The 26148-nt window shown below is 43.3% G+C and overlaps 1 protein-coding gene, 1 long non-coding RNA gene and 1 pseudogene across 8 annotated transcripts in view; 1 reads left to right on the forward strand and 2 right to left on the reverse strand.

Moving 5' to 3' along the window:
- MYLK (myosin light chain kinase) overlaps positions 1-26148 on the forward strand; it is a 281903-nt gene that overhangs the window by 128223 nt on the left and 127532 nt on the right. For all 7 annotated transcript variants that reach the window (XM_086402745.1, XM_086402723.1, XM_086402766.1 and 4 more), the window contains 2 exons: positions 6707-6914; positions 25426-25474. In XM_086402745.1, the coding sequence (XP_086258871.1) occupies positions 6707-6914; positions 25426-25474 (257 nt within the window). The remainder of the gene's footprint in view (positions 1-6706; positions 6915-25425; positions 25475-26148) is intronic.
- LOC147379868 (uncharacterized) lies at positions 3678-4537 on the reverse strand. The gene is made up of 2 exons (XR_015164511.1): positions 4416-4537; positions 3678-3839 (listed from the first exon to the last, which is right to left on the reverse strand). It is a non-coding gene; the product is annotated as an uncharacterized LOC147379868 (long non-coding RNA).
- On the reverse strand, positions 17617-18096 carry LOC147379869 (large ribosomal subunit protein eL21 pseudogene; annotated as a pseudogene).

Raw genomic sequence — 26148 nt, forward strand, 5'->3', positions numbered from 1 at the left:
GACGCTGGTTCCGTGGAAGCCTTTGTTAGGGAAGGTAGAGCCAGAACTCAGGGCTTTGTGCAGAGAGGTTCCCAGTAAGGCTGAAATCCCACAGCCATCCCACAGGGACTGGATCTCAAATGGAAGGACACTTGTTTTCATAGGAAAACCCTGAATTTGGAAGCACTTGGAAAACATCAGTGTCAGAGGTTCCTGATTACATTTAGAATTCTGTTTCTTTGTTAGACTGCGCCAGAGTTTTAAATGCTTGTGTCATTGAAAGGGAATCAAAAAGTTGCACACACTGATAAGCTTGAGCTAGATAAAAGGAAATCAGACTTCTTGTTTGAAACAGTCAGAAGGGCCTGAGGTATAACCTAAGGCTGCCAAGCTGTAACCTGTCTCATGCTCTTTGTGGAAATTACAGTGTGTTCTCTGTCTGGCAGGTGTGGGGGTGTGGGGGTGTCTATGTCCTGGGCCAAAGGAAAAGAAAACTTGCCACAGGAAGTGAGAGCGGCTGATCACAGAGAGAGACTTCCGGCATCTTTCCTGAAGACCTGGGTGGCCTTCTCCAGGCCTGTGTGAAGAGTTGCTTCTCTGCATTTTGCTTTTGTTTTTCATGGAAATGCTTCAGTTCCTGCTGTTTCACAACTTTGGACTTAAGGGCAGAGAGGGTCCAGCAATTTAAGCCTCTCACTAATTGCTGCTTTTAGCTGGTATGATCTCCTCCTGAAGATTCTGTGGGTTCAGTCAAGGCTTTTGACTGTTGGTAATGGGATTATTCAAAGCCTTAATTAAGTTCCTGCCCATCCAATGGGCCAGGTGCCGGGTGCTGACACTGACCCAGGCCCCTAAACTGTCATGTCATAACTATGGTTCACCCTTCACTCTTCACTCTCATAATATATCCATGATGTAAGTTTCATAGGCATTTTCTGTGGTCTAATTTGCTGGGAATGTTAATATTTAAATTCCTTCTGTGCATCCGTGTCCATTTATTATCTGGATGAGCTTATACTTGGAGATGGGACAGAAGATTCGTCTTCAATGAATTCCTCAGGATCATTGGTGTCTTTGCTATTATTTTCAGTTTTTAAATCACCAGCTCTGTCCTAGTCATTTATCCTAGGAGAATTTATTTATGTAGGAGAAGATGCCTTGAAATAGGGCAAGAAGTTCAGAGTGATGGGCTATAGGCAGGCTGGCAATCATAGGAAGCATGGAGACAGTCGCGTTGCAGAATCAGCTTTGTCTGTCTTGAGGAGGGGGACATCTGTCCAGCAGGTTTCCTTAATTTCCCATCCTTCAGGCTCAGCCTTTCCCAGCATTGATTTTGGTTACCCAGTAGGATTCAAAGAAGTACTTATGGACAACCCCTTCATCTATTATTCCCAGCCCCAAGGATTTCTCAGCTCACTGCTCACATCTTCTTTGTGTATCTTTCCAACTCCCCAGTGTCCCGCTGAGCAGTCCCTTTTCACCCTGGCTTTAGTGTAACCCTGGTTTCTCTCTCTCTCTCTTTTTGGTCTCCCTCCATTCTCATCATGAGCAGAGCTTCAGTTTCATGTCTTGCCCAGCTCGGCACTGCAGCTGTGTGGCTTGGCAGTGTGCAAACAGGGACAGGTCCACCCAGGTACAAAAGACATTCAGGAGATCATCAAAAACAGGAACATCACCCCCTTTCTACCTCTTACCAAGCTGAGAAGGCAGATGTGTAGCTCTGAGTCTTGGGGGTATGGCGGTCAGAGAAGCTGACTTTGCTCTGGGCTTACACCCTGGTAGCCTGTTCCAGGCAACCTGGAATTGACTGCAAGCCCTTCACACACATCAGAAAAAAATCAAAAGATAGGTTCGATTCCTGGGTCAGAAAGATCCCTTGGAGGAGGGCATGGCAACCCACTCCAGCATTCTTTCCTGGATAATCCCATGGACAGAGGAGCCTGGCAGGCTATAGTCCATAGGGTCGCAAAGAGTCAGACGCAACTGAAGTGACTGAGCACGCACACCCTTAAGAATGTTTCACTTTCAGTCATTAAGTAGATCTCTAAATAGCACCAGATTCTGAAAAACTTCCCAGCATGGCAGGCAGATGTGACACGGCAGCAAGCAGCCGCCCGCCTGCAGCCCAGCTTTCTCCTCACCAGCCAACACACGCAGAACGAGCCCCCACTCCTTTTAAAGGTCTTTTGAGGCCATAAAGGCTCTTGGGGACATTTTATGGAACTGAAGCACAGTTTTACTATTTTAAATTATTATAGGGGTTATGGTGACTCTATCTTTATTTTTATGACAAGTTGTCAGATATGCCCTTGATTTATTTGATCCCAAGCTTTTAAGAATACAACCTCCAATTAAATGTGGTTACTGTGGCAAAAAATATGATTCTCCTTAGAATGACCCTCTCTGGGGCCATTTCCAAAAACTCATTATGGTGAGAAGTCAGGGCTGCCTACTCATATTCACAGGCATCTCTCCTTATGGTTGCTCGGTTTTCCCTTATGGAGGATTAGAGAGTATTAAAGCTGTGGGCTGGGCCCAGGGGAGACTGAAAGGGGAAGAAAGAATCTTCCCCCAGAAGCTAAGTGGGTCATTATTTAATTCAGACTACTTCAGGGATAGAAGGACCTGAGGCATCAAGAACTGTTTTATCATCAATGAAAGGAAGGAATTACAACCTGAAGAGGTCAGGAAGCCAAGCCAGACCTGGGACACAGGCCTGGATCTTATGTCATCTGTCTTCTCTGTCCCACACGGACTCTCCTAGGGATGTCTTGGGCACATGCATGGCACCCATCCTATCTGTCTTAGGCCGTTGGGTTATTTCTGCTATAATGGAAATACAATAGATGGGGTGGTTTAAACAACAGAAATTTATTTTTCACAGTTTTGGAGACTGGAAAGTCCAAAATCAAGGCCCCAGCAGATTCAGTGCCTGGGGAGATCCAGCTCCTGGTTTGTAGATGGCCAGCTTCTTGCTGTGTACCCACATGGTAAAAAGGAGTGAGGGAGCTCCCTGGAATAGCTTTTGTAAGGGCACTAATCCCATTCATGAGGGTCCCACCCTTCTGACCTCATCACTCCAAAGGGCCCGCCTCCTAATATAATCATATTAAGGGTTAGGATTTCAACATGAACTTTAGAGAGACACATTTAGTCTATGGCACTGTCCTTTGTTGCTCCAAGGAAACAGCCCTAGACTTGCTTTTAGCATGGCCATGACCATTGACATTTTTCCCAAGTGGGGAACAGATATTGCTTTAACATAGGGGAGGTTTAAGGTCTATAAGGGATAGACATTTATCAATGCTTTGGGTTCTATAGTATTTATCTTTCCAAAAACATAAATTTACAGTGAGGCACAGAGAGACAGCTACTCAACTGATAGACCAAAATTGTGGTCCCAGATCTGTCACTTGATCTTAAAGATAGCAAATCGTTCACTTCTCCAGGCCTCTTTCCTTAGCTCTCAGGGCTTAATAATATGATTGTCCTTGCATGCTGTCACAGACACTCTTGGTACCCCATCCAAATCACCTTCACCAGGCTGCTACACCTGCTCCCAGTTGCTCTGAGTGTCAGTTAAGGGCTTGGCTTCCTGAATCCTTATCTCAGGTTCTGCTTCTGCTTCCCAAGACACCTCCATTATAGCACTGCAAGAATCAAATAAGATTCTCTATGTGGAAGACTCTGAAAACTGAAGTATCACTGGGCTTTTATTGCAGTTTTGACTGGGCTGTAAAAGTCCCAGCTGTGGCTTCTTGGCAGAAGGCCCATGATGAAGGCAGATAAGACGTCCAGGGAGGGCGGGGCTGTTGTCACACACCCAAGATTGTGGGTCTGGGTTTCTCTTCTTTCCCCACCTAGGAGCCCAAGATAGTGGGAAGACAATAAAAATGAGTTTACTTGAAGCTGAGTAATTTTTAGGTAAGGTTAGGTAGTGACTGAACAAGTTTTTCCATATCGGGAGGATAAGAATTGGAGCTGTGGATCATTCAGACCTTGGAACAGAAAAAGGTCATAGAAATTCCTGCTTTTGCTTCAGATACAGGCTGTATAAAAGTCCATTGCAAACTGCAGTTTTCTAAGTGGCACTAGTTTCAGCATTAAAAAAAAAATCCTTGGATACTTACTTTAAGGGCACTGCAAAGGTGGATTTGGTGGTGTGGGGTGGAGGGGAATGTCTATGCATGTAGAAAATGAGAGGAAAATAGAAAGGGAAATAGGGATCTGTGTCCTCAAAATCTGGAGCACTTGCAATGTCCCCAGTTAATCATTGATGCCTCCAGCCCTGATGGCCCCAGAGCTGGCACCACTGCAGGGGGCCAGAGTACTTGCTCATGGAATGCTAAGGATGCATTTGGTGAAGTTAATGATTCATCACCTCCCCCCAGTCCCAGGGCCCTACATCCCTTTCTCTGACACTGACAGAAGCTTACCTGATCATTTTCTGGAGGTGAGGCTGGCCCTGCCTCTCACAAATTCACTGTAAGACCAGATTCCCAAGGGGCTTCCTTCTGTAGGAAAGTTTCTTTCCTTAGCTGTTTCCTGAAGATAAGCTTCAAAGAGAAAAAGAATGTGTTGCTAGAGTGATTGTCTGATATTCCTTGGCATGAAGTTTTATGCCAAGAGGGTACCACAAGATGATATGTTTTTTATATGGATTATGCATTATAAACATGCATAATGTTTATTTGTGTACCACTTTTAATTCCAATTCTAGATTTAGGTACCTTGAGGGGCTCCACAAATTAATAAATGGTTGTGCTATACATTTATTATGTGCATGTGTGTTAAGTCACTTCTGTTGTGTCTGACTCTCTGTGACTCCATGGGCTATAGCCCACTAGGCTCATCTGTCCACAGGATTTCCCAGGCAAGAATACTGGAGTGAGTGCCATGCCCTACTCCAGGGTATCTTCCTGACCCAGGAATCAAACCTGCATCTTCTGTGACTCCTCAGTGCAGGCAGCTTCCTTACCACTGAGCCACTGGGGAGGTCATATATTCATTATACAGACACACTAATGTGAAAGGAACACATATTTTCATTTAAATTTTTTTCTATTTTACAAAGATCAAGTGTGTTATTTGCAAGAATATCAGAAAATGATAGTTAAGTAAAAGGAAAAGGAGCAACCCAGAGGTGATCTCTTTTTGTTTCATATCACAATAGACATTATAATATGCATGTGGTCCCCTTCAAACCCATCACCCTAAGATAGGATATGTGTGCTTGGCAAGGCTGCAACGGTCTAGGTGTGAGCGCACAGCCACCTACCCTCCCCTTGCTCCCATGTGCTGATAAAGCATCCTCTCTGACCTCGCTGAGGCATGTGATGAGAATTATAGTTGCCAGTCACTGAAGGCTTTCTTTGTAAATGCAATTTGGGGTTATCCAGTGAATTTGGGTTTTGCTGCATCTGTACCCATGCTCTCTTGTCTTGGAAGTGGATACATGTGTAAAAACTACTGCTACCACCTATTTGCAACACCAACAGTTTCTTTCTCAGGAAGGTTCTATGATGTCTTCTGTGCATTTCCAATGCTAAAATCCCCCAATTCAGGGCCCCCAGGGTTTGCACTGATGGGCCAGTCTGAGCCCTGCTCCTCTGAAGAGGAATCCATTCTGAAGGGCTGATTGAGTTTCTTGGTTTTCAGGGCCCTTGGGGAGGTTTTTCTGAAACTCAAAGTGATTTCTTTTCTTGGAACTTATCTCTCCCTGCATTTCCCCCTCAATGGGGAAACATCTTCTCTCTGAACAAGTTGCTATGAGGCTCAGATATGTTAAGTATTTAGAAAAGTGCTTAACACTTAGCACTCAGAAGATGTTAGCTGCTAACAATTCGTCGAGAGAGTGGTCTCGGGTAGCACTGCCTGATAGACACATTGAGCAAGGCACATATGTAGGTGCCTTTCCTAGTAGCTACATTAAAACACCAAAAAGAAACAAGTGAAATTAGTTCTAACAATATATTTTATTTAACCCAATATGTCAAAGTTACTATCTTTTCAATATGTAATCAGTATTTCTAAATTATTGAGGCATTTTACATTCTTTTTCGTACGAACTCTTCAAAGCCCCTTGTGTAATTTACACTTACACTTACGGTGTGACTCAGGATCAGCCACGTTTCAAGCATCTGGTCACCACGTGTGGCTAGTGGCCACCGTACTGGGCAGCTCAGATCTAGAACCTTGCTACCCAGGGTGAGTTCTAGGGACCAGCAGCCTCAGCAGCATCTGAGAGCTTATCTGAATGGCAGAATCTCAGGCCCACCCCAGACCTATAGAAGTAGAATCTGCATTTTTAAGAAGTATCTGTTGCTTGTTAGAGTGGGAAGCATCGGTCTAGAATCCCCATGTTCAGTCCCCACCCCTGGGGTTCTGATTTAATTGGTCCAAGGTTGGACCTGGGCACTGGTATTTGCTTTGAATCTCCTGCAGTGATTCTAATCATGTAACCAGGCTTGAGAGACATCTGTGTGGTGGGTTCTGAAGCCAGGATGCCTGACTTGGCCACTTTCTATCTTCAAGGCCTCAAGAAATCTACCAAAACCCTACATCTCAATTTCCTCATCTCTAAAATGGAGATGAAAGTAATATTTGTTTCACAGGCTGCTTATGAGGATTATATGAGTTAATACATGTAAAGTACCCAGAACAATATCTGATACATAGGAAGTGCTCCTTATATACAAGCTCTCACCCTTTCTTCTTTTCCTTGAAGGTTCGGGGCTACCCAGAGCCCCAAGTGACATGGCACAGAAACGGACAACCCATCACCAGTGGGGGCCGCTTCCTGCTGGACTGTGGTCCCCGGGGGACTTTCAGCCTTTCGATTCGTGCTGTGCGTGAAGAGGACAAGGGAAAGTATACCTGTGAAGCCACTAACGGTAGTGGTGCCCGCCAGGTGACAGTGGAGTTGACAGTAGAAGGTGAGTCCCAGGAGGTGAAACCCCTGGGGAGAGATAAGCCGTCACTTTCCTGTGGCCTGCAGCTCCTGCTTCAGCCCTCTCTTGGGAGAGGAACCCACAAGAGAAAACATCCCCATATCCCTGAACTCAGGACCTTGTCGTCTGATGGGGGAAATGTGGTCCCCGGAACACGGAGGCATCCAGGAGACAATGTCGGACTACACATCACCTCAGTCCCCAGCTTCAGCCTTCCCTTTGCTTCCCCTCACACTGAGACTGAGACTGGATGGACTCCTCATCATGGCCTTACAAGGCCCAGTGCACTCCTGCCTGGCTCTCCAGACCCATTTCCTTCCGCTCCTCCACTGTGCTCACTGCTTGCTCCACTGTGGTCACACTGGCCTTCTGCTTCTCCTTGAGCAAAACCTCAGGGCCCTCGCCTGCTGTTCCCTGTGTAAAGAAGTGCTCTTTCCGCAGCCCTGCCCCTGACTTGGCCCCTCACTTACTTCAGATCTCTGCTCAGACATCCCCTCCTTGGAGAACCGTCTCTGATGTTTCATCCCCAGGGCTCTCCCATCCTCTCACTCCATCCCAACTTTTCCTTCCAGGGCTATCACTGTCTCCTATTTTACTACTTCCTCCATCCAAATACCCCCTAACTGGAAGCTCTAGAGGAAGAGGGATTTTTATCTGTTTACTGCTGTATCTCCAGCATCTAGAAAACTTCCCGGCATGTGATACTGAACTATTTAGAGAAAGAACAATGTTTATTATCATCATTATAAAGTAATACATGCCCGTCATAAAAAGCTTTGTAAAACTCAAAAAAATATATAGGAGATAAACATACCAGCTTGTTAACACTGATTATTTTGTTGTTTTTCTTTTTCCTTTGTACTTAAAAAATTTTTATTAACTTCAAAAGTTCCAGGAAAACATTTGGCTGTAAGTAAAACTATTCCTTTGTGGCTGGTATATCTCCCACATGCTAAAGACACTCCACCAGTGAGAACATTTCCAGTTCAGGCCACTGGCTCCTGCTTAATGGCCTGACATCTTAAAGGATATGGGCATTCATCAGACCCTCAGAAGTATAACAAATGTCCCTCCACCCTTCCTAAGGGGTTATAACCCAGAGGGTCAGACTCATTTTCTCCTTTCTCAGGAAACAGTCCTCCCAACCTTGATTTCAAGGGGCACTGTGTGCCAGAGAAGGTTTCAGAAGGGGGTGAGGTGTACCCAGGCCAGTGTTTTTCCTGTTTGCTTGCCTCAAGAAAGGACAGACAGGCTGTTTCACAGAACAGGATATGCATAGTTTGGATGCTTTCCCCAAATTCTTCAACTAATTGACTCATTCTTTTTAATGGCCTTCCAGTACCTGTGGGCTGGGGTATTCCATGTGGAAAGTGGTCCCTAGTCAGTCTCTGAATAGCCCCTATCTTGGCCAGTTCTGGTCCTGTATTTTCCCTTACATTACGCACCTTTCATGCCCAAACTTGAGTTGAGGCCCACAGATAAAAATTACTTTATCCTCATGTGTTACTCAGCCCAGGCTGCCATAACAAAATACCACAGACTGCATGCCTTAAATAACAGAAATTAATTTTCTCACGGTTTTGGCAGCTGGAAGTTCAAGCTCAGGGTCCAGCAGGATTTGGTTTCTGGTGACGGCTGTTTCTGACTAGCCGCCTTTCTGCTGTGTCCTCTCATGGTGGAGATAACTCTGATGTCTCTTGATCTTCTTATAAGGGCACCAGCCTTATTGGATTAGGTGTGTGTATGTGTTAGTCACTCAGTCCTGCCCAACTGTTTGCAACCCCATGGACTGCAGCCCTCCAGGCTCCTTTGCCCATGGAATTTACTGGAGTGGGTTGCCATTTCCTACTCCAGGGGATCTTCCTGACCCAGGGATAGAACCCTCAGCTCTTGCGTCTCCTGCATTGGCAGATGGATTCTTTACCACTGCACCGCCTGGGAAGCCCTCCTGGATTAGGGCCGCACCCTTATGACCTCATTGAACCTTTGTCATATCTTCAAAGGCCCCGTCTCCAAATACAGCCACATGGGGTGAAAGTGGGGGGGATTAGGGTTTCAATATATGAATTTGGGTGGGGACACAACAATGTTTAAAACATCCCTTTTATGATTTTCTTTTTGGAACCGGGGAAATGAGGAATCTGAGGTCCAAGGTTCTGGTTCCAACTTTTGCCAATAAACGTGTGACTTTAAATTCCATATCTCTGTTTCTGCAGAATAAAGGGTTTGAATTCTCTGGTCTCTACAGTCTGGGCTAGTCCTTGTTTTCTATGATCCATTTTAAAGGAATGGAGTTGGTAGAAGTGTAATGTGTGCTCAGTCATATCTGACTCTTTTGCAACCCCATGCACTGTAGACCACCAGGCTCCTCTGTCCATGGGATTTTACAGGCAAAAACTGGAGTGGGTTGCCATTTCCTTCTCCAGGGGAATCTTCCTGACTCAGGGATCAAACCCATGTCTCTCGAGTCTCCTGCACTGGCAAGTGGATTCTTTACCACTAGCGCCACCTGGGGAGCTATATACAACCCAGATCACATGAAACCTTTTTTTTTTTTTTTTTTGATTCCCATCAGTGAGGACATTAGATCTGATTTCTCAACTAAGCAGGAAAAGTTTTATTAGGTCATGGTACTTGGGGAGGGGAAAGGAAAGCAGGAGAGCTGTTAACAGAATGGGAAAACGCTAAAGCTCTCAACCCTGTCCCCTCCTCTTTGGCTTCAATATGGGGAGACCATTGAAGATGTTTTATTCCTTCTAACACTAGGAGATAGAGAATAACCTAAAGGCCATAGGCCCTTTGAATGTGAATGGCCCTGTATTCCCTTTTGCTTCTACATCAAAGGCCAGTTTTGGCCCATGTGTGGTTTGGGACCACCCCATAGACCCCAGGCCTGAAAGAATCCACTCTGGTCCCTTATGCCATGGATAAATTGTCAACAGTGCTATGCTAGCCCAAAGGGAATCCCGCAGCGCCCCCTGCTTCTCACCAGCTTTATATCCTATGCTTTTTACTTATGCTTCATATTTAGAAAGAGCAGAGCTTCTGGAATTAAGAGTATGATTCATATGTGGAGCTTTTTAAACCACCTAATGGTGAAGTTTAGTTGGCAGTATTATCCAATGGTCTTGGATTTTAGCTCCACTAACTTCTAACTATGTAGAAATTAACCTTTTAAACCTCATTTCCTTTCCCAGAAACAGATGCTAATGGCTGCCCCATGGACTGTGTAAGGATCAGCACAGCACTGTCAAATAGCAGGCTCTCAGTACATGGTAGCTTTGTGACTCAAACCTGGCATTAACATCCTAAGAACTACTCGCAGAAGGAAATCCTTGCATGAAGAGTGGAAGAGAAAGCTTTCTCCTCTGATTTCCTTTGGTAACCAGGGCCAAGAAACATGCAGTATCTCCCATGAGGGCAAGCATCTTAATGACAGGACCATTCACGACCTTGTGCAGTGGAATTAAACCCTAGGCTGAACCCTGGAAAGGGTCTGTGTAGCCAGCCCTGACGCTCACCCACCTCCAGACAGCTTGTCACAGAGCTTGGTGTAAAGCAAGGGAGAGATGTCATGCCTGCCCCCTTGGGAGCTTCTCTCTAATGGAGAGGCCATGGGCTGTTCTCTAGCCCCACACTATCCAGAAAAATACAGTTGATTCTTGAACAGTACAGGTTTGAACCTTGCAGGTCCACTTATACAGGGATTTTTTTTTTTCAGTAGTAAATACTACAGTACTACATGATCTGAGATTGGTTAAATCTGTGATGTAGAACTGCAGATACATAGAAACCGCATGTGTATGGAGGGCTGACTATAAGTTATACATGGATTTTCCACTGTGGGGAGGATGGGCACCCCTAATTCCCAAGTTGTTAAAGGGTCAACTATATAATACTGGGAAATCCCATGGACAGAGGAGCCTGGCGGGCTACAGTTCATCAGGTTGCAAAGAACTGGACAAGACAAGTGATTTAGCACACATATAATGTGAGCCACATATGTAATCTTATGTTTTCTAGTAGCCACATTTTAAAGTTGAAATCAATTTTGATAAAATATTTTACTTAATACAATACATTCAAGATTTATCATTTCAAAATATAATCAATATGAAAATTATTCCTAAGATATTTTATGTTCTCTAACATTTGCAGCATATTTTGCATAGTAGCGCATCTTAATTCAAACCAGCTGTATTTCAAGAATTCAGTAACGACTGGTGGCTAATGGCTACCATGCCAGACAGCAGAGCTCTAGAAACTCCCATGTGAATAGGGATAAACAAGGTTTACGTGGAGAAAAGAGAAGAGAAGCCCACAGGTATAAACAAGGTGGTGGCTTGTCCAGGGCAGTCACTCCATAGTGTGAACCTCGGGCGTGGGGTCGGGTGAGGGGTGGGGCTGAAATGAGGAGATATGCCCCTCACCCCATGCTGTGACTCTGAGAAGGCCCTTTGTGTCTCAGGGAACAGATAGTCACTTAAGTCATTTCAAGCAATAGATGGTTAATTTTAAGGACTTGAGCTCAGGAACCCAGGGAAAGCCAAACTGGTCAGCCCAGAGGTGATCCGACCTCAGAACTGCTCAGACTCACCCTTAGGCATGTTTAACGCAAATGCAAAGGCACCCAGATCACCTGGGGAATCTTGTGAAAACGCAGATTCTGATTCTGTAGGTCTGGAGTGCTGCGCACATGCCTACAGTTCTAACCAATTCAGTTCAGCTCAGTCACTCAGTAATGTCCAACTCTGCAACCCCATGGACTGCAGCACGCCAGGCCTCCCTGTCCATCACCAACTCTCAGAGTCTACTCAAACTCATGTCCATTGAGTCGGTGATGCCATCCAACCATCTTATCCTGTGTCCGCTTCTCCTCCTGCCTTCAATTTTCCCCAGCATCAAAGTCTTTTCAAATGAGTCGGTTCTTTGCATCAGGTGGCCAAAGTATTGGAGTTCCAGCTTCAACATCAGTCCTTCCAATGAATATACAGGACTGATTTCCTTTAAGATGGACTGCTTAGCTCTCCTTGCAGTCCAGGGGACTCTTCAAGAGTCTTCTCCAACACCACAGTTCAAAAGCATCAATTCTTTGGCCCTCAGCTTTCTTCAGAGTCCAACTCTCACATCCATACATGACCACTGGAAGAACCGTAGCCTTGACCAGACGGACCTTTGTTGGCAAAGTAATGTCTCTGCTTTTTAATGTGCTGTCTAGGTTGGTCATAACTTTCCTTCCAAGGAGTAAGCGTCTTTTAATTTCATGGCTTCAGTCACCGTCTGTGGTGATTTTGGAGCCCCCCAAAATAAAGTCTCTCACTGTTTCCACTGTTTCCCCATCTATTTGCCATGAAATGATGGGACCAAATGCCATGATCTTAGTTTTCTGAATGTTGAGCTTTAACCCAACATTTTCACTCTCCTCTTTCACTTTCATCAAGAAGCTCTTTAGTTCTTCTTCACTTTCTGCCATAAGGGTGGTGTCATCTGCATATCTGAGGTTATTGGTATTTCTCCTGGCAATCTTGATTCCAGCTTGTGCTTCTTCCAGCCCGGCATTTCGCATGATGTACTCTGCATATAAGTTAAATAAGCAGGGTGGCAATATGCAGCCTTGACATACTCCTTTCCTGATTTGGAACCAGTCTGTTGTTCCATGTCCAGTTCTAACTGTTGCTTCCTGACCTGCATACAGGTTTCTCAAGAGGCAGGTCAGGTGGTCTTGTATTCCCATCTCTTTCAGAATTTTCCGCAGTTTGTTGTGATCCACACAGTCAAAGGCTTTGGCATAGTCAATAAGGCAGAAATACATGTTTTTCTGGAACTCTGTTGCTTTTTCGATGATCCAACAGATATTGGCAATTTGATCTCTGGTTCCTCTGCCTTCAAATCCAGCTTAAACATCTGGAAGTTCATGGTTCACATATTGCTGATGCCTGGCTTGGAGAATTTTGAGCATTACTTTACTAGCGTGTGAGATGAGTGCAATCGTGCAGTAGTTTGAGCATTCTTTGGCATTGTAGTTCTAACCAGCCGCTGGTGATGCCCGTGTGGCTGGTCCACAGATCACACTTTGAGTAGTACGGAAGAATTCCATTACAGATGTGATGTATTTATCCTAGTATGAGTGATTCTCAAGGGTGAGCATGCATCAGAATCACCTGGAGGGCTTCTGAAACCACAAACTGCGAGGCTCTGCCCCAGAGTTTCTGGGTTAATAGCTGTAGGATGAGCTGAAGAGTTTTCATTTTAAAAGTTTCCTAGTGGTGTTGATACTAGGTTGATGCACACTGGGTCCAACACTTTGAGAACCAGTAGGCTAGTGCCTCTACCTACTATGTTAGTTCTCCAGAGAAACAGAATAGATCATATGTATATGTGTATAAAAAGATTCATGACAAGGAATTGGCTGTCACCATTATGGGGGCTGACAAATCCCAAGATCTTCAGTCGGCAAGCTGGAGAACCAGGAGACCTGATGGTGTCATTCCTGCCCAAATTCTAACGCCTGAGAATCAGGACAGCGGATGATGTGGTTTCAGTCCTAAGCCGGAAGGCCCTGTAGGTGATGGTTTCTGAGGCTGCTCCACTTGTCTCTGTTGAAAAGCAAAGACACATCCTGATCCTGGCATGTCTCCCAGAGCTGAGAGTGTGTCCCTCTGTCCACACAGCCTTGTGCACCACTCTGTCCCTCTCTGGGCCAGGCCCATTTCAGATAGGCTCCCCGCCCTCTCGAAGTTTACCTCCTACTGGGAAAGAGACTACAAATAGATAACCAATATAACTTGTAGAATTAAGTACTCCCTGACCATGTGTGAGAAACAGAGCCAGGTGGCAGGCCACCCAGAATGTGGCAGCAGAAGGGAGAGTGACCCCACGTCACGGAGTTTAAGGGGGAAGAGTGGCCTTAGTGACCGCTAGCCTAGCTATGCTGGGGTCGCTGACACCAGTGTTATCTGGTGATATTTGGATTTGTAGGAAATGCTTTTACACTGTTTTGCTACTACCCTTTTTTCGGGGACAGATTTCTCAGATCCCTTTCATTTTTACATTGAATTAGATTGATGACAATATATATTTTGAGACTGTGTCTATTTGCAGTGGCTGAGTTTTAAAATTACTCTATTCCTCAAGAACGTCTGTTATGATTCTCCTTTTGTTGTGTTGTTCTCTTCTTTCATACCATCTTCTTTTACCGAAATCTTCTACCTCCTTTAAAGACCATAATTATATTTCTCATTTGTACTGTTTATAACCTCTTTTCAGTCCATAACACTCCCGATCACTCTCCTTTTTGTAGGTATATATGCCCTATTTTTTTTCTTACCCAGTCAGAATATTAAAATGCTCTGAATTTTTGTCCTTTTCTATCTCATCAAAGTTAAATATATAAATGTGGTAGAGATAAAAGTATTTTTTTTGCTCCTGCAGTCTCACTGGTAAACAGTTGTGTGTCAAGAGTGCCTTGGCAGAGGGCTCACGTGTTTGCTACATGGAAAAGTTAGATGACAAAGGACTCAGTCTCATTCTCTTCTTGAAGGATGACTTCCACATCCTTGTCTCCCTTCCCTCAGCTGTTTCCACCTTCCAGTTTGCCTCCAAAATATATGCCAGCACTGCTGACTGGCCCAGTTTTTACTCCTGATGGTGCCATCTTTTCTCCTCATCTCTTACTCCTCCATCTGGTTCTCCCATCTCCACCCCAAACCCCCTATACTTTCCCGTTGCTTGTAGTCCTGGCCTCCTCTCCATTCATCAAGCTTTTTTGCATGTGCTAACTTTGTGCTGTTATCTAAGAGCAACAAGACTTGGTAATTGCTCTCAAGAGGCTGACTTTCTTGACCTCATATTTCATTGTTATGTGATGATTAGGCAACAACATCAGGATGCATTTAGGAAGTGCTGACTTTGTGTGGTGCCGTGTGGGAGACAAAATACTTTGTCAGATCCTTTCTGCAAGAACCTGGTTGGTCAGATAAGACCAAGACATGTTGAAAGCTAAGTCAAAACACAATCCCAGTCATAAGATAGCATTGGTTTATCTGCCAAATGATTGGCACTTCAGCTCTGTAAGCTTAGAGGAGGACGAGATCTCTGGAGGCTGAAATGGTCTGTGATGTCTTCTTGGTGGAGGAAGGACTTGGTTAGTCCTGGATGGATCAGGTCAGATGGATGCCATTTGGATGGCAGAATATGATACTAATGACAGGGATGGGAGAACAGTGGAGAGAATTAAGGCCTGGGGTGGAGGGCTGGGCAGGAGCAGAGATAGTGGGAAATGAAACTGAAGGAGAGATTGGGAGGAGACCATGGCAGGTCTGGAGCATGAGGCCAGGTGGTTTGTAGAGTCAGATCCATCTCAGAGTATGAGTGGACAGTTCTGCCCTTCATCGTTGCTTTTCTATTTTCATACTTCATGTCGCTCTCCAGGTGAAAGGAAAAGAACCTGAACTGTTGGAGCCCATTCCCTGTGAATTCATGGCCTGATGGGTGTAAAAATAAAGACCTGGACTATAAAAAAAAAAAAAAAAAAAGAATGAATGAAACCTTAAAAGAAGATAACATGGCAAGACAAGTTACAGACCACTGCTCCCCTTAGCCACAGCTAGGACAGACATACTATGTGCTTATTTCTGCTTCAGGAATCTTCTAACTTATTTTTATTTTTCTGAACGCATGGGTTTCTACCACACGTGATCACAGATTTTTCACATGTTCCGTGTTTGATACACCATCATTTTGCGTGATTCCAAGCAAAAATGGGTTGCTTATTAGTACAATGAATTTCTCCAGAACCATGTTTAAAATAACCTTCCCATACACTGCACTTGCCCACCGGGTGGTTTCTGATCAGACATCCATATAGTAGCTGCAGCCAAATTACTCCCACCACATCAGACCCACAAATGCGGAGGGGCTCAAACCAGAGGTGACTTTCTCTTTATTTCCTTTCTGATAAATTTTTATAAAATCAGTCTTTATGACTTAAGTACTAAAGGGAACACCTGCTACTTGGCTTGGTGTTTTGTGGGGCGGAATCACAATGGAAAGTAACTCTTGAGAAGTGAGCTGGGATGCCTGGGAGTTTTGGCCTCAGAAAGAAGACTGTAAAGGAAATAGCCATTTTCTCTCTTTAGAGGATCTAAATCCTTTTCAGAGTACTTATTTAAGACAACTTAGAAATCACTGGTTGCCATTTATTGAATTATTCCTCTCTCCAAAATGAAACTTGAGGTCACTACTCCTTTGAATTCATTTGGTAGGATATGACTACCTTATCCATCAATGACTGGGAAGTAGTTTGTCTTCTAAGTGGTGAATATTTTATTTCAACCCCTTGAGGAAGAATTGGTTCTTTAGTGCATCAGTTCCTGGGGACCCAAACAGAACTCCTGAAATGTCAACTTGATGTCCTTGGATGACCTCCTTAGCGTTATGGAAGGATGAACAGCTGACCCTTGAACAACACAAGTTTGAAGTGTGTGGGTCCACTTATACATGGATTCTTTTCAAGAAATAGTATTTTCATTTAATTAAGTGTGGGGAAAAGTTTGTCTTTGATTAGAGATCACAATAATCAAATCAAAAGAACTAGGGTTTGAGTCCCAGTTCTGTACAAGTCATTTCAACTTACTCCCCTTGGGTGAGTTGTGTATCAGTTCCTTCATTTTTGAGACAGATTAACAGTATGTGAATCTTCTACTACATGGGGTTGATGCCCCCAATCCCCATGTTCTCCAAGGGTCAACTACTTGTTATTGAGTGTCATTGTATAAGAATAATGCACACGTGTACCTTCTGTGGAGAATGCACTGTGGTGTGGCAGTGACCTCCAAAGCTCACTGATGGGAGGCAGTAGAGTGAACCATTTATATGGGGTGAGGCCCCTGCTTATACAGGGACAGGCAGCCCCTGGGATAGGCCTGTTAACATGTATGGTCAGGACTTTCATGACTCCTGGAAGACACAGCTAAGACCTTGACAGATGACAACACAGACCTTCTTGGGAAGGAAGGCAGCCCAGCCACCTCGTCATCCTGAAGTCCCCCCTCCCTCCCCTTCCCCAGTCCATCACCAGATCCTGCTGGGCCAGCTCATTTGTCCCCACTGCCACCATTCCAGCCCATCATCTCTGTCCTGTTGCATGGATTACCAACTTGTCTCCCCAATTCCACACATCAGTCAGTCAGTTCAGTTGCTCAGTCACGTCTGACTCTTTGCAACCCCATGAATTTCCACATTGCTGCTAAAAAAAAAAAAAAGAAAAATCAAACGTATTTTATCACTCCCTCCCTTCAAATCTTCCAACAAGGATTTCTACTTTTAAACTGAAATTCAGGATCTTCAGCAGGCCCTGCACTGGAATGTCCCCTCCCCTATCTTTGAAGCACTTTGTCTTTCTCTTAAGGCTCAAGTTTTATTCTGGCTTTTATTACACACACCAGTCTACTGGCTGGAGCTCTAGCTAATGCCTTATGCATAATAGGGACTGGATCTGCGTTTTAGTACAGATGAGGTCTCAAGGATCCCATGTCATTAGCAGAAAAGTGTTTTGACACCACACTTACAGTCATTTCCCCCATTTTTTCCACTTCTGTGGTCTGTCACTTGTCTTGCTATGTTATCTTCTTTTAAGGTTTCATTCTTTTTTTTTCTTTTACAGTCTAGGTCTTTATTTTTACACCCATCAGGCCATGAATTTATAGGGAATGGGCTCCAACAGTTTGGGTTCCTTTCCATTGATCCTCACAAAGTGTGCTTCTTTGGGTGGAGCAGGCTGGCACTTCAGATGAACCCAAGTCCCTTTCTTTTTGGCTTCCTTCTTTTTCTGAACATTTTCGTACACGTGTTTCAGGAAGCTATCTCAGCTCTTAGAGTGCTTAATATGCTTGATAGGCACATTGATTCTCTTGGCAAGAGTCTTGCCCTTAACTTGTTTGTTTACAATGATGCCAACATCATGGTAGGTGACACTGTAGACTCTCCCAGTTTTGCCATGGTCACATTTGTGGGGCAATCCTTTTTGAATAGTACCCATTCCCTTGATATCTACAATATCACCCTTCTCGTTGATTCACATGTATGTAGCCAAAGGTGCAACTCTGTGTTTTCTAAAAGGCCTAGAGAGGATGCAGCCCCTCCTCTTTCCCTTCGTGTTGGTCATTTTGGCGAATTACTGGAAGATGGCAGTTCCAGCCGAAAGAGCTCATTCTTTTTTTATTTTCTAATATGTGTTCTGTTATTTATCCTAACACTACTTTTTCTTTTTGCTATATTTTTTTTTCTGCTTTTTTCTCTTTATTGAGATGCAGTTGACATATAACGTTGCTAACACTACTTGTTATTCTGGTGTCTACCTGTATACCTTTGTTCCTTTATTTCCATGACTACACAGTGTTTTGTGATCATTCACCTTTAAATCCAAACATGCATATGAGTCAGTGCAGGCATCTGCTTTGTTATGTCTTCTAATATGCCTGAGCATTTACATTTTGAAATAGTCATACTTGAACATCTATTGATGTTCAATATTGAAATTTCTTATTGAAATAAATATTATTATAATTTACTTTCTTTTTATTTCTCCTTAATCTGTTACTTAGGGTTTTACATTTGTTTTCTCTTTGAAATTATATAGATAGCTGGTTAGTTTCAAATATTGATTCAGCATGGCACAGGGGACCTTGCTAAATACATGTTATAAAAAGTGGGCACATGTTCTGATTGAGTGAAGAACCACTATTTTAAGCAATCCTCAGTATCTACTTTGAAGTTGCCTACAAGTAGGGTGACTGCTCCCTGGTTTGCCTGGAACAGTCATGATTTATTCCTGTTGTCCTGGCAGAATTATTAATTATGTCCCTTTCATTGTCCAGAGACCCTGTTTAGATAATAAATTGTATCACCACATGTTTTTAGAAGCATTTCTTCTTTTTACCGTCATGATCACAGTATTTCCCTTTTCAGCAGCATTCTCTGTGTCTAGTCAGCCTTTGACAAAAAGTGCTAGGTCCCTCCACTATTGAACTTTTCACTCCTAAAACCTTCCAGTATTCTCTTTTACTCATCCTTGAAGAATCTGAAATTACTGTTTAAATACCTTTGGTGCCTTTTTTTCCCTCTCACTAACTTGAGCCTGTCTTCATCAATTCTCTTAACTTACTCTTCTATTTTTGGCATTTCTACCTTAATCCCCTTTCCACTTACTTTTTTTAAAACATAACCTTGCTGTTCTGCCAGATTTTCATACTTTCACAAAATTAATTTTGCCTTATCTGACAATTTGCAGCTTCAAATTTTTGCCTATAAATAGACCTTGTTAGCTATTTTAGTACAAATTCTCTTTTTGCTTTGATGTATTTCTTTGGTGTTGACACACATTAAAATAAGCATTCCTCAATTCCATTTTTAGCTGACTTCTTTATATGTTACCTTTGGATTGTACCATAAACTGCTCTTACTCTGATATACAAGTACCTCCAAACAGCATTCTTTTGTTACACTTTGAGGAAATGCCATATTTTTGCTTTATTTTCTTTTTTTTAAGGAGTAAAGAAATTTTAACTTTTGGATTAAGACATTTGGCTCCCAAGAGTTTTAAAGATGCTTAGTCTAACTTTTTTTTTATTGTGATAAAATACACATTACATTAAATTTGCCATTTAAATAATTTTAAAGTGTACAATTCAATGGCATTAAGTGCATTCACAATGGCGTGCAGCGGTCAGCACTGTCAAGCTCCAAAACTTTCCATCATCCCAAACAGAAACCCCACACCCACTGAGCAGTCACTCTCCTTCCCCCTCCCCCAGCCCCCAGCACATATTCATCTGCTTTCTGTCTGTGGATTTGCCTCTTCTGAACATTTCATACAAATGGAATCACATATTTTGTGTATGTCTGACTTTTTTCACTGAGCATAATTTTTCAAGGTTAATCTGTGTTGTAGCATGTGTCATCATTGTATTCCTTTGTATGGTTAAATAGCATTTCACTGTACAGATAGACCTTATATTGTTTATCCATTCATCCGTTGATCAGTCTAATTTTTATTAAGTCTTTACTACAGCATGAAATGAATGGTACAGTATAGCATTATAAGTGCAGTGAATGGTACAGAGATATTTTATTTTAAACTTTTAATTTTAAATATGTATACAGCTGATTAACAATGTTGTGATAGTTTCAGGTGGAAAACAAAGTTACTTAGCCATATACAGGTATCCCTTCTCCCTCAATGGCAACCCACTCCAGTACTCTTGCCTGGAGAATCCCATGGGCGGAGGAGTCTGGTGGGCTGCAGTCCATGGGGTCGCTAAGAGTCGGACACGACTGAACGACTTCACTTTCACTTTTTCACTTTCATGCATTGGAGAAGGAAATGGCAACCCACTCCAGTGTTCTTGCCTGGAGAATCCCAGGGACGGGAGAGCCTGGTGGGCTGATGTCTATGGGGTCACACAGAGTCGGACACGACTGAAGTGACTTAGCAGCAGCAGCATTCCCCCTCAAACGCTCCTCCCATCTAAGCTGCCACATAGCATTGAGCAGAGTTCCCTGTGCTATATAGTAGAAACTTGGTTATCCATTTTAAATGTAGCAGTGTCTACATGTCCATCCCAAACTCCCAAACTATCTCTTTCCCTCATTCTTCCCCCTGCTGGTAACCATAAGTTCATTTTCTAAGTCTATCAGACATTTTCTGTTTTGTAAATGAGTTCATTTGTATCGTTTCCTTTTAGATTCCACATATAAGAGATATTATATGATATTTCTCTCTCTGTGTTTGACTTACTTCACTCAGCATGACAATCTGTAGGTCCATCTAGGTTGCTGCAAATGACATCATTTCATTCTTTTTAATGGCTGAATAATATTCCATGTGTGTGTGTGTGTGTGTGTGCTGTATCTTCTTTATCCATTCAGTACAAGGATATTTTAGATGAGAGTCTTAGTGGTTGACATGTGACTAATGCTGGGGATAGAATGTGTATAAGAGGTTATAACATTTGGATATATTTTCTTCTGGGTATTTTATATTTTTTTATGTTTGGATCATTTTACTATGTTTGGGTATTTTATTTCACTTTTACCTGCTTATGATCACATTGATTACAAAAGTTTGCATGCTGCCCCTTTTTTCATAAAATTCATTTGTTTAACAAATATTTGAATGCCTATAATGTGATGGGAACTAGTGTGGTTACCTCTGCTGGATACAAAGTTCTGGTAAAGATATAGTTTGGAAGTTATCATCTTATGGGTATTATTTAAAGCCATAGGACCAAGACCTCCCAGGGAAGGGTCCATAGAGCTGAGGAGAGGACCCAAGAATCAGCCCTAAGGTTCTCTTGGTGATAAAGTTCCAGGAAAGAAGGAGGTTGAGGAAGAATAGGCAACCTGTTAAAAGCAGGAGAGTCTGGAGGAAAAAGTGTTGGAGGGGATGGCCCCTGGTGTCAACTGCTACTGAGTGAGATGGGGAAGATGTTGGACCACAGGGTTTAGCAAGGTGGTAGTCAGAAGGGAGCTCAGTGGAGTGGAGAGGATCACAGTGCAGCTGGAGTGTGCTAAGGAGCACATGATGTAATATTTTAACATAGTTCTGAACATTTCATATATTCTGAAACATAATTCAGTGGCAGAAAAATATTCTAACTGTACATTTTAACCACTTATTATCTCCCTATCAACGTGTGACAATTGCATCATTTACAATATTTACTATTACCAACAAGACCACAGTGAGCAGCTTTGTAAACTTTCTTTCCTACTTTTAGCATCATTTCCTTTGACTAGAGAGACAGAAGGGCAGATGCTGGTCTAAGAGCAGAGCAACTTTAAAGCTTACAATTCTCATGTGCTCAGATACTTTCTGAAAGAACTGACTAGTTGGCATTCCTCCAGTGTTATCCGGCATCTTGACTGCAATTGTCAGTTGAGGCCTCCCGGAACAGGTCTTTCCTTTTATCTGCCTATAACTTCTTTTAACCTTGAAAAGAGAATTTAATGAGAAGAACTAAACCCACATTATGGGGTGAAAAATATACACAGCTAGTTTAGTTCAGTTCAGTTGCTCAGTCGTGTCTGACTCTTTGCAACCCCATGGACTGCAGCATGCTAGGCCTCCCTGTCCATGACCAACTCCCGGAGCTTGCTCAAACTCATGTCCATTGAGTCAGTGATGCCATCAAACCATCTCATCCTCTGTCGTCCCCTTCTCCTCCTGCCTTCAATCTTTCCCAGCATCAGGATCTTTTCAAATGAGTCAGTTCTTCACATCAGGTGGCCAAAGTATTGAAGTTTCAGTTTCAGCATCAGTCCTTTCAATGAATATTCAGGACTGATTTCCTTTAGGATGGACTGGTTGGACCTCCTTGCAGTCCAAGGGACTCTCAAGAGTCTTCTCCAACACCACACTTCAAAAGCATCAATTCTTCGGCTCTCAGCTTTCTTTATAGTCCAACTCTCACATCCATACATGACCACTGGAAAAATCAAAGCTTTGACTAGATGGACTTTTGTTGGCAAAGTAATGTCTCTGCTTTTTAATATGCTGTCTAGGTTGGTCATAACTTTTCTTCCAAGGAGCAATGTCTTTTAATTTCATGGCTTCAGTCACCATCTGCAGTGATTTTGGAGCCCCCCAAAATAAAGTCTGTGACTGTTTCCACTGTTTCCCCATCTATTTGCAATGAAGTGATGGGACCAAATGCCATGATCTTAGTTTTCTGAATGTTGAGCTTTAAGTCAACATTTTCACTCTCCTCTTTCACTTTCATCAAGATGCTCTTTAATTCTTCTTCATTTTCTGCCATAAGGGTGGTATCATCTGCATATCTGATGTTATTGATATTTCTCCCAGCAATCTTGATTCCAGCTTGTGCTTTACCCAACATGATATACTCTGCATATAATTTAAATAAGTAGAGTGACAATATACAGCTTTTATGTACTCCTTTCCCGATTTGGAACCAGTCTGTTGTTCCATGTCCGGTTTTAACTGTTGCTTCTTGACATGAATACATATTTCTCAGGAGGTAGGTCAGGTGGTTCAGGTGGTATTCCCATCTCTTCAAGAATTTTCCATAGTTTGTTGTGGTCTACACAGTCAAAGGCTTTGGCATAGTCAATAAAGCAGAAGTAGATATTTTTCTGGAACTCTTGCTTTTTTGATGATCCAGTGGATGTTGGCAATTTGATCTCTGGTTCCACTGCCTTTTCTAAATCCAGCTTGAACATCTGGAAGTTCACGGTTCACGTACTGTTGAAGCCTGGCTTGGAGAATTTTGAGCATTACTTTGCTACTGTGTGAGATGAGTGCAATTGTGTGGTAGTTTGAGCATTCTTTGGCATTGCCTTTCTTTGGGACTGGAATGAAAACTGACCTTTTCCAGTCCTGTGGCCACTGCTGAGTTTTCCAAATTTGCTGACATATTGAACGCAGCACTTTCACAGCATCATCTTTTAGGATTTGAAATAGCTCAACTGGAATTCCATCACTTCCACTAGCTTTGTTCATAATGATGCTTCCTAAGGCTCACTTGACTTTACATTCCAGGATGTCTGGCTCTAGGCGATTGGTCACACCATCATGATTATCTGGGTCATGAAGATCTTTCTTGTATAGTTCTTCTGTGTTTTCTTGCTACCTCTTCTTAGTATCTTTTGCTTCTGTTAGGTCCATACCATTTCTGTCCTTTATTGTGCCCATATTTGCATGAAATGTTCCCTTGGTATCTCTAATTTTCTTGAAGAGATCTCTAGTCTTTCCTATTCTATTGTTTTCCTCTATTTCTTTGCATTGATCACTGAGGAAGGCTTTATCTCTCCTTGCTATTCTTTGGAACCCTGCATTCAAATGGGTATATCTTTCCTTTTCTCCTTTGCCTTTCCCTTCTCTTTTCACAGCTGTTTATAAGGCCTCCTCAGACAACCATTTTGCATTTCTTTTTCTTGGGTATGGTCTTGATCACTGCCTCCTGTACAATGTCATGAACCTCTGCCATAGTTCTTCGGGCACTCTATCAGATCTAACCCCTTGAATCTATTTGTTACTTCCACTGTATAGTCGTAAGGGATTTGATTTAGGTCATAGCTGAATGGTCTAGTGGTTTTCCCTACTTTCTTCAATTTAAGTCTGAATTTGGCAATAAGGAGTTCATGATCCAAGCCACAGTCAGCTCCCGGTCTTGTTTTTGCTGACTGTATAGAGCCTCTCCATCTTTGGCTGCAAAGAACATAATCAATCTGACTTTGGTGTTGACCATCTGGTGATATCCATGTGTAGTATTTTCCCAGCTAGCTAAACAGTTACATTAAGGGGAAGCACAGGTCCAACAATTGCCCACCCAGATGGAACCACGGTGTGAATGTGATGCCACTCTTGTTATTAACTCTTTTTCGCTGAGATCTTGGTATAACCTTAAACCAGATATGGCTGAGGAAAGTGCTCAGCCATGAGCTTCGTCCTCCACTCCTATGTGCCTATGCATTCATGTAAGTGTGATCCGTGCTGGGATTTAAGAAAGTTTCCCCTTTTCCAGGAAACCCCCTGCAGATCTCCCACTGCAGCTGCCTGCTGTTATCAGGGAATGACTTCTACCCTTTCCATGCATGCTTTGGGTGGAGTTTTATAAACATTCCCAGCCTATCACAAAAAGATAGCAACTTTCAAGCCTATTGTCATCTCAAAAATTTCCTCCTCTCACCTTCCCCATTCCTCAAAAATATCCTAACCACTTTGTGGCCACTTCCTGGTCACATTGTGAGTTGCTCCTACCAGCAGCAGCATTTAGATAAAGGAGGTGACACCAGCCACCTGGGTCTGCTATTTAACTGCTTCCTACCCAGCACAGCAGCACCACACCCAGGACCAGCAGTGCCCAGTGTCCTGCTGGTGCAGGTTCTGGGAGGTACCGGCATCACTGGAGCCCCTCTCCAGTGATCTGCTTGTTCCAGCTGGACAGATACTGCTGTTTGCTGGGCCTTGAGTGGGGCAGTGAGTGGGTCCGATGGGAACAGACTTGGCAAGAGTGATGCATGGGCATCTCCCTGCTCCATTCAGTTGGCTCCTTTTCTGGAGAGGTCCCAATTTCCACAGGGCATCCCCAAAGTGGAAGGTCCAAGAACATGTAACTGCTCAGCAGAATGGTGGAGTGTTCTAGAACAGGCAGATTGGGATGCTTTCTTGTACCATTACTGGCTCTGTGACTCAAGAGGGTGACTTCATATCTCTGAATCTCATTTTTTCCCACCAGCTTAAAAAATATAGAAGGATTATGTGATACCAGTCTCCTTAAATTATTGCAGGAAATCCATGCACTGATACATGTAAAGTGACCGCCATAGAGCCTGACCCAGTACAGGCTCAGTCAGGGTGAACTGTTACCATCATTATCTCACCCCATACTCCTTGTTGACTCCCTGACTTTTGTTGCTCCAAGTTGGTAGCTCAGACTTGGCTCTTCAAGCCTTTCTCTTTGTTTTCTACTTGCAGGGAGCTTTGTGAAGAAGCCTGGTCAGCCTGTTGTTTCCAAAGCCTTGGGGTAAGTTCTGGGGTGTTCAACCCAGGGTAAGGGCTGGATTGGCTCCTGTTGCCTTGACACAACAGCCTGGAGAGCAAGTTTTCTGAAGCACCCCAGGTTGTAACTAAAGCAGGAGCCTACTGGGGTTTGACATGTCATTCACACAGCCCTCCCGACCCTGTGGCCTCTGTGGATCGCTCCTTTGGTCCAACTAAATGGAAGTGGGCTACATGGACATAGTCTGCAGGAGTCTCTAATAACCGAGACCAGAGTCAGAAGACCTAAAATAAACAGACTTAGAAGAGGCAATCAATATGTGACTTTTCTTATGGCAAGTAAACCTATATTGGCAAGGGTAAATAAAAATGGCTGCTGTAACAAACAAGCCTCTAAATCACAAAGGCTTAACATAAGCAAAGTTTCTTTCTTACTCAAGCAAAATCAGTTCATATTTTCTCAGACAAGTGGAGAACCTTCCAACCAAATTTCAGGGACCCAGGATCCTTCCATTTTGTGGCTCCATCATCTCTCCGGCAGAACCCTCTGCATCTAGCCAGAAGAGAATCACATAGAGGTTTTGAACGGTCCAGCCTAAAAGTAGCACATAATGCTTCTGCTTTCTGTTCACAGTCTGTTGGCCAAAACCTAGGTTTTGGCCTGAGTTCGGTAGAATTCAGGTGTACCTAAATTCACTG

Source organism: Bos grunniens, chromosome 1 (genome assembly GCF_055505025.1).
Source record: "Bos grunniens cultivar Pamir isolate PY7600 chromosome 1, Bosgru_T2T1.0, whole genome shotgun sequence".
NCBI classification, from domain to species: domain Eukaryota; kingdom Metazoa; phylum Chordata; class Mammalia; order Artiodactyla; family Bovidae; genus Bos; species Bos grunniens.